The following is a 9,345-nucleotide window of genomic DNA, read 5'->3' on the forward strand; positions in this document are numbered from 1 at the left end:
CCTGGATAAAATAATCTCTGACCTGGTGACATCTGTCTACAGACGAGGTGTCACCTGTATGGCATTCGTATTTTGTTTGTTTTGCTTTGTTTTATTTTTAATAGGACTAAAATTTTAGGACGCTTATCTGCAAGGACGCGCCTGTGCATGTCCACAGCCGCGCCCTTGCAGCCGCTTCGGACCACACCCCCGGCCCCCCAACACCCCCCCCCCCACCGGCAGGCACGACTCGCTTTCCTACCTTCAGATAGTTTTCCGTGCAGAACACGTCCGCGTCCCTGACGCTGACGCCTCTGAGGGGCACAGAGATGAAGACCGCAGTCCTCGTCTGCTGCCAGCTGTAGTCGCTAACCTGCAGGGGCATCCCGGGAGGCGTCCGAAGAGGCTGGGGAGGACGCGCGCCCGCTCGGTTGCTAGGGAAGCCGGGGTTACCACAGGCCAGCCCTTCCGGGTCAGGCCGGGCCGTGGCCTCCTCCCCACCCCGTTCCCAGCGTGCCCCGGGCGCGCCACTGCGGTCGACCTGCGGACTCCCCTCGCTACTGCTTGGGCGCCCCTGGCGGGAGCGTTACCGTTGCCTGAGGTCTTATCTCTTACCCGCAGTCCAAGAGAATCTGCGAAGTAGCAGACCCACTTCCGCTTAAGCAAGAAAAGAGCTTCACGCTTGAAAATGCAGAAAAGGATGTGGGAAAGCGTGACCCGCGAGAAGCAGGTGCGACGTCCACGCGCCATTGCAGCCCTGGCCTTTTGTTTGTTCTGACGGAGGCTGTAGAAGTTAGCACCATTTGGTGTTCCTGTTTTGGAAATTTCCTGCTTATACTGACGTTCTGGCCTAGGAGCTTGCCTGTACTATTGTAGTCCTTAAAATCCTATCAACCGTAAGCCCGTCAAAAGCATGTAGGTAGGGTTCGCTCCTTGGTTTGAGAACTGGGGAGAAACGACCGTATGACTCATCTGGCGAATGCTTGGCTGCAACTCAACTGTAGGATAAGTTGAATTGACACGGATATGTTTTACAGTTGTTTAAGGAGACTTGTAACTTTAGCGCTGAGAGGAAACTTGAAGATCATGTGGTCTTCCCACATGCAGTATTTAAGGAATCTGAGATCCATATACCCAACCCCATTGCCACATGGATTAGTGGCTGAACTGTGATTAAGATCCTGACCCCATAACTCCCATTCCAATGTTCTTTCCTTGGGATGCTTTCTGGAGACACAGTTTATAAATTACTGGAATTTGATGTTAAAAAAAAAAAAAAAAGGACATGAAAATTAACCATCTACAAACTATTTGCCACCTAGGAATGGGGATTTTTTAACATTTTACTTTTGGAAGTCATTAATACAAATTTAAAAGCTCCTGAATAAGTCCTTGAGGAAAGCTAAGGAGCAGCAGACATTGGGAGGGGAAAAAAATCATCTTTTACCCCCCAAACAGAGCACCCCTCACTACCTTACCTAATTTTGTCAGCTGTTCATCATCTCAAGGTTCCGTAACTTTGAATACTGGGGCCATATTAGACTTCTTTTCCCTTGTCCTCCAAATCGGAGAAACCTAACAATCAATCCTGTAGATTGTTTTTTATGTTGCTTTTGGCATTTTTCCCCCTTGTGTTCAATTCCTACTTTTACCATTTTGTTTCAAACTCTCCTGTGTCTTCAAAAGACAGAGTTTATGCATTCCTGTTATATAAAATGTTAAAGTGTAGATTCTGCCACTACATAAAAACACAAGTGATACAATGTATGTATAGAAAATAAAAAGGATACTTTGTTCTGTTTGGGAGTTTCAGAAAAATTCGTTAGCAATCATTTTGTTAAGCACATACAAATCTCTGTGGTGAAATTGTTCTCCTGACTACCAGTCTTATGAAACTTTTTACACTCTGAGTGAATTATATCTTTTTTTTAAAAAACTTGATCAGTTTTATTGCTGAATCGTTACATCAGCTGATACCAATTTAAAACACCATTAATCTTTATACATTGTTTCAAGACAGGTACTTACCTGAAAAGTGTTTCACAAGCCTTGAAACTAATTCAGTCTTAAAAGTCTTAATCTGTGTTTCCTATTAGATTTAAAAATCAAAAAATCTTAATCTAACCCGAGTGTGGATGGAAATTTGATATATGGCAAAAGTGACTGTGCACATAAATGGGGAAAAGCAAAGAAAGGAATGACTATTGAATACATTGGGTGCTAGGAGAAATGGTCACCATATGCGAAAAAATGGGATTGGCTCTCTACATGCATATGGTGTCACACACAAAAATGAATTTCAGATGAACTAAAGACATACAAGCTTAAGACATATATATATTTTATATATACACATACACAAATACGCATGTGTGTTTGTATGATCTTGGAGTAAGAAAGGATTTCTTAAGTATGACATCAAAAGCACTTACCTTAAAGGAAAAAGATTGAAAACTTGAACTAAAATTAAGAGCTGGTGCTCACCAAAAGGCACAATAAAGAATGTCAAGATATATATTTTTTCAATGCCCTTCAGTCAAAGACCACAGGGGCACCTGTAGTTGAACAAGTTGAGTTTATTTAGTCATTGAGCACACACCACATTGAGTGTCTCAGTAAGGGGGTGTCAGAACTGGAGGGAGGATCTAAGGGAGGGAGGGTTTCCTCTAGATTGGGTCCTTTCTTAAGGAGAGGGTAACTCTATGATTGGGTAAAGAAGTAACTGTTCATAGCAGCTTCTAGCAAAAACCTAAAAACAAGCCAAATATCTATCAATAGGTATATTCATACAAAAGAGTATCATACAACAGTAAAAATGAATTAATTTTACTTTACATTGGATGGATGAGTGGAAAAAAGCAAGTCTTATAAGACCCTTAAGGAACAATGCCATTTTTATAAAACTTGAAAATAATGAAAACCAAATTTGTTGGTTAAGGCTTCGTAAAGGAAAGTTAAGGTGTAAGAAAGGGTAATGGTTAACTCCTAGGTGAAAGTCTTGCAAATGACACCCTTTGTGGTAGCCAGAAAAGCTGATTTCTACATAGACACACCGTGAATTAAGACAAAGTTTCTCAAAGTGTGGTCCCCTGACAACAATATCAGCATCATCTGGGGACTTGCTGGAAATGCAAATTCCCAGACCCCACTCCAGACCTGCTGAACCAGATAATCTGGAACTGAGGCCCAGCAATCTGTGTTTTAACACGCCCACCAGGTAACGCTGATACATACCAAAGTCTGTGACCCACTAGGTTAAGAGCTAGGTTTTAATGGAGGAAAGGAGAAACTTACAAAGCCAAGAAAAAACACAGGTTTCCCCATTCTCCCATCATCCCAAGGAGAAGCACACTGGGGCCAGAGCACTATACTCGATCTGCAGTGTAGCTCTGCATTACAGGAGAGGAATTCCATCCCCTTGCTGTTCTCCCTTCTTATAGGGTAAACATGAAAGGAACCTTTTTGGGAGGGAAGTTATTGGGACCCAGGCAATCTTGGTTTAGGTGCAAACTATTTATAAGACTTATCTGTGAAAGCCAGCTACCCAATATCTGGAGACCTTGATTCACATGGAAAGATTTAGTTGGAAGAAAAAAATTACTAGTACTCTGGCAAGCTGCGTCAGATGCAGCCCCTCCCACTGGAAGACAGGAGGTCCAGGTCCTATTGGCTGGTTCCCTAGGAAAATCGAGAGAACACCCCAAATTATTTTTTGTTTGATTTTGTTCATTACAACAAAGCATGCCATCAGAGACCATCAAAGAAATTGCCAATTTTTTTCCCTCTCTAATTTTGGTGATGGATTTGCCTTATTCATCTTTTGATTCATAACGTACATATACAAATATCTATTATTTTTTATGTAACAAATATTACAAAATTAAAGTAAAATTTTTAAAAACAAGCTCTATAATAGAGAAGGGTCCTTATTTCCTCCTTATGTATTGTGAGGCTCTTAGGGAGTGAAAAATGTACATTATGAAGCAAAAATTAAATCTGATTTATTATTCTTCACCTAAAATGAATTAACTAAAATTTGTTTATTTTTTGATGGTCAAACTGTCAAATTTGGCCATTGGGAAAGGTTGATTTATGACTTTTTTAACACCACCCCAGAACTTTTTTAAGCCTTTTCAAAATCCTTTATTCTTGGAACAAAAATGATTTAGACCCACTTTGAATTTTTTTCCTTTTTTTTTTCTCCTCTAGGAAAGGGAATCAGTCATTCTCCAAGAACCATTAGTTCTTTTTAATGGGGAATAGCTTTCAGGAGCAAAATCTAGGTACTAGGTTTTAAATGCATTAGCTATTTTACTATTTTAAATTTGCGCTTTAGAAAAACACAATGTGATTTACAGTTAGACAAGAATATATAGGTAGAGCTCATGTAGACAGTGTGAACTATCCGTTTATACTTTTCCTTTTATTTTTGGCCCAAATATCTTAGATTGACATTTACAAAGTATAGATCTCAATGATTTTTCCTATTAGACTTGGTTTAGCATATCAGTTTTTTAAAAATATTTTAAGTGCTTCTAGTTTCTGATCTGGCATGTACAGAGCTTGGAAGTCACCACTCCATCCCAACAAGTAAAAAGCTGAACAAAATGAAAAATCAACAACTCTTCTTAGCTCCACAAGAAAAGTGAGGTCACAGGGCAAACCCCTGCCCCCCTGATGGGAAAGATTGTATCTATAGAGAATCACAACCCATCAGAGCAGAAACCTCCGTGGGAACTAGTGCCAAGGTAGGAAAACCTGAATGTAGTTGACAAATTGCTGGAGGCCCACTGTGGGCAAGTCTGAGAGACCCAGTTATCAGGGAGCCCTCAACACTTTTGTGAGTTTTACTTCCTGAAGTTCTACCAGGTTCACACAGTGAATACTGCACAAAAATATTCTCATGCTCCCAGCAGGGGGATGGGAAAAGGAGCCATTCTGAAATATGCCAGAGCATTTGTTCTTAGCAAGATCTGACCTCGGGAGAAACTATTTAACCAGAGCCTAACCTGCTAGGGTTTTATCAGAGTTTAACTGACTAGAGAGAAATTTACAGCATTAAATGCATATATTAGAGAAAGATTTAAAAATCAATCAACTAAGCTTCTACCTTAGGCAGCTAGAAAAAGAAAAGCAAATTAAATCCAAACTAGCATTAAAAAATGAAATAATTAAAAATTAGAGCATAAATCAATGAAGTTAAAAATAAGAAATCAATAGAGAAAATCAATAAAACAAATCTGGTTCTTTGAAAATAAAATCAACAAGCCCCTAGCCAGGTTACCTAAGGAAGAAAAGGGAGAGGACACAGATAACTAATATGAGAAACGAAAGAGGGGATATCACTGCAGACAACATGGATATAAAAAGGATAATAAAGGAATACTATGAACAACTCTATGCCTACAGATTTGATAATCTACAAGAAATGGGCCAATTCCCTGAAGGACATGATCTGCCAAAACTCACACAAGAAGAAATAGACAATCTGAATAGGCCTATATCTATTAAAGAAATTGAGTCAATAATCCATAACATTCCAGAACAGATCACTCCAGGCCCAGATGGGGGTCGCTAGTGAATTCTACCAAACATTAAGGAAGAAATTATACCAATTCTCTACAGTTTCTTTCAGAAGATAGAGGCAGAGACTGTATTTCCTAACTCATTCTATAAGGCCAGACATACTACCACCCTAGAAATCTCCAAGAAGACTTAGCCAACCTTGTGCCAAGTCTTGAGGTTGGGTAGTGTCAATCCTCTAACTTTGTTCTCCTTCAGTAATGTGTTGACTATTCTGGGTATTTTGCCTCTCCATATAAACTGTAAAATCAATTTGTCAATATCCACAAAATAACTTGCTAGGATTTTGATTGGGATTGCATTAAATTTATAGATCAAGTTTGAAGAACAATAATCAAGGCAGTGTGGTATTGGTGAAAGGATAGACAAATACATCAGTGGAACAGAATAGAAAACCCAGAAATATACCCACAGGAATATAGTCAACTGATCTTTGACAAAGGAACAAAAGCAATGTGATGGAGAAAGGATAGTCTTTTCAACAAATGGAACAACTGGACATCCGCAAACAAAAAAGTGAATCTAGGCATAGCGGTTATAACCTTCACAAAGTGATTTCAAAATGGATCACAAACCTAAATGTAAAATGCAAAATTATAAAACTCCTAGAAGATAACATGGGAGAAAATCTAGATGACCTTGAATTTGGTGATAAATTTTTAGATACAACACTAAAGGCATGATTCATGAAAGAAATAATTGATAAGCTGTACTTGATTAAAATAAAATTTTTCTGCTCTGTGGGTGACACTACCAAGAGAATGAAAAGACAAGACACAGAATGGGAGAAAATATTTGCAAAAGATACATATGATAAAGGACTGTTATCCAAAATACATAAACTCTTAAAACGGAAACAATTAGAAAACAAACAACCCGATTAAAAAATGAGCCAAACCTTGACAGACACCTCACCAAAGAAGATACACAGTTGATAAATAAGCATATGAAAAGATGCTCCACATCATATGTCATCAGGGAAATACAAACTAAAACAATGAGATACCACTACTACACACACATTAGAATGGCCAAAATCCAGAACAGTGACAACACCAAATGCTGGTGAGGATGTGGAGGAACTCTCATTCATTGCTGGTGGGAATGCAAAATGGTACAGCCACTTGAAGGACAGTTTGGCAGTTTCTTACGAAATGAAACATACTCTTACTATTTGATCTAGCACCTCTCACCCTACCAGGCTCAGCATTTCCTATCCCATTCCCTTTTTTATTTCTTCTTAGCACTTATTCTCTAATACACTTTTAGTTTACTTATTTTCTGTCTCTACAGAATAAAAACTTCATGAGTGTAGTGATTTTTGTCTGTTTGATTTACTGCTATATTCTTAGCATTTACAACAGTGCCTGACATATAAATAACACTCAGTAAATGTTGAATGAATGAATATCTACATACTGGGTTTCGTAATTTTAATTTTTATTCTTTAGTTTACCTTTCAGGATCCTGAATGGTACTTCTCTTTAAAGCCTTTTTCAGGCTATGCTGTCATTTTCATCTTGAGTGGATCGAAATTTTAAAGGATGTTGGTTGGCTGTTTTTATCATTAGTTTTCTTCATATGTTTTGAAATTTTGATTTAGAGTGGGTTGGGTTTTTTTTTCTTTCCTTTTATATTTATTTCTTTCCTCTAGGTTCATCCTTTCCTTTCTAGCAGTTTTAAGTTGCCTCTAACTTGCGTCCTAGGGACTCCAATTCAGCCAAGTGTTACATGCTAATTTAGTTTCGAATTCTTTGGTGATACTGTACACCAGTTATCAACTGAGCAAATTACAAAACTGTGCACTTCTTCCACTTTAGGCCTATAAGCTGGAGTCCCAGGTATCAGTTGGAGCTAGGTTTGCTTTTTAACCTTTTTCACATGTGGGGCAGCAGTGCAGAGGAATCCCAGCTCCCTCCAGGCTTAAAGCAGTGCTATGTTTTTTGCCCTTTTTTCATTCCTGTTATTTCTGTCAGCCATTTTTTTTTAAAATCAGTTTCACCAGAGGCTCATCAATTTTATTAATCTTTTAAATATGGGTTGGCCAAAAAGTTCATTTGGGTTTTTCCATAACATCTTATGGAAAAACCCGAATGAACTTTTTGGCCAATCCAATAAAATAAAATCTTTTATCTTTTAAGGATAAAAATCGCCTATTTGTGGCCCTATTATTCCTCTCTAGTGTTTGTTTTCTATTTTATTTCCTATTATTTTCTTTATTGTTTCCTTCCATCTACTTTCCTTAGGATTTTTTATTCTTCTCTTATCCTCTTGAGATCAACACTTAGCATTATATTTTGGGCTTAAAAATTATCTAAAGCTATACATTTCCCATTAAGTATTGTGTTATTGCATCTCTTAAGTTTTGAAATGTAGTAGCACTTTAGACCTCATTACCCTGCCAGATTAGAATTTTTGACTGCAAATTTCTGCTTTGGACTCAGAGTCAGGCAGGATGCTGCTTCAGCATCATTTATGCTTTTTTCTTTATTTCTTGTCCTGGGATGTATTTATGTTGGTTTTGAACCCAATTGTATCTTTTTATATTTATCATTGCTATATGTTTGAAACAAAGGGATACCTTACAGCATCAATTCATAATGTTATTTGATCAGAAGTCTCTGTACATCTTTTCTCTTTCCTACAACAGGTAAGATACATTTTTCCTGTTTTTTTTTCCTTCCACACATTTAAAAAAATCTTTTGTGCATTCAAATTTTATCTTGTATTTTTGTCACTTTTATTACCTCTAATACCAAGTTGCATCAACTGATACATTCACATTTTATGCATTCTCTTTTTACTCAAGGCACCTGATGGTTGTTTCAAGCAAACTTTGTTTTCAAGCAAAACTAATTTTATCATTCAAGCAAGTTTGTTCTTAATACTGCTACAGCGGTGTCTCTACTTCAGGGATCACTAAGCTGCTGAGATTGTAGCACTCCTCTCCAATTTTCTATTACCAAAACTGGAGTCCTAATTTGTAAAAATCAAAATAGAGATATGTTCACATTTTCTTAAGGAAACTCAGGACTCAGTGTTATGTATAAACTTCACAGGAAAAACAAGTTGTGTATATCAAAGCCTGTCCAAAAATATTGGTTTGCTCCTCAGTATAAAACTAAATTCCTGGTAAATTGTAGGCTACTGCGCTGCTTAATGTTTCCTAGGACATCTCCTACCCAAAGCCAAGACTGTTACGCCTACTTGTCTTGATAAAAGTCAAGCATTTAAAAAACAGTTATTTTTCTCTTTAAAAACTAGCTTTATTTAAAAGAATCTGAAGCATAACACTAATAGGAAACAAACTTACAATACATATTGTTCAAGAAAGCCTGCCATACATAATTTCTACTAATAGTAGGTCTATATACTGATAAATAACATTCTTTATACAATGCACAAATGACATTTAGCATGATCCCTGAAAAGAATGGCCAACAATAACATGGACTGTTTGATAGAACCTCTACCCGTCTTACTACTTACCTACAGAATAAAAAACTAAAATGTGGAGATAAGTTAAACTCATCCAATTTTAAATTCTAGCACAGTGTTTAAGGAAGAAAGAAAAAGGATAAGAAGGAAGAAATTATAAGAGTTAAATATCTTAAAAAGAAAAATGAGAATTGGCTTACCATTATTTATAGTAATTATTAAAAAGTATTCAGAATTGAGAATTATTTGGTTTAATATTTGGAAGCCCTTAGACAGTTAAACTATCAATTATCTACTATATCCAATCAGTTACCAAGCCAATTTTATTTCCCTGAAAACTGTAAC

At 37.3% G+C, this 9,345-nt stretch overlaps 1 protein-coding gene and 1 long non-coding RNA gene across 2 annotated transcripts in view; one reads left to right on the top strand and one right to left on the bottom strand.

The window, feature by feature from the left end:
• Nucleotides 1–9,248, bottom strand: part of DNAAF4 (dynein axonemal assembly factor 4) — a 105,207-nt gene extending 95,959 nt beyond the window's left edge. The window contains exons 1-2 of the mRNA XM_082388134.1: nucleotides 595–9,248; nucleotides 242–413 (exon numbers count right to left, since the gene is read on the bottom strand). Coding sequence (XP_082244260.1) covers nucleotides 242–413; nucleotides 595–782 — 360 coding nt within the window. The 5' untranslated portion in view covers nucleotides 783–9,248. The remainder of the gene's footprint in view (nucleotides 1–241; nucleotides 414–594) is intronic.
• The window catches only part of LOC309626872, a 174,034-nt gene that overhangs the window by 36,445 nt on the left and 128,244 nt on the right, over nucleotides 1–9,345 (top strand). The window lies entirely within an intron of this gene.

This window comes from Balaenoptera borealis (genome assembly GCF_965194805.1).
Source record: "Balaenoptera borealis genome assembly, chromosome: 3".
Lineage (NCBI taxonomy): Eukaryota > Metazoa > Chordata > Mammalia > Artiodactyla > Balaenopteridae > Balaenoptera > Balaenoptera borealis.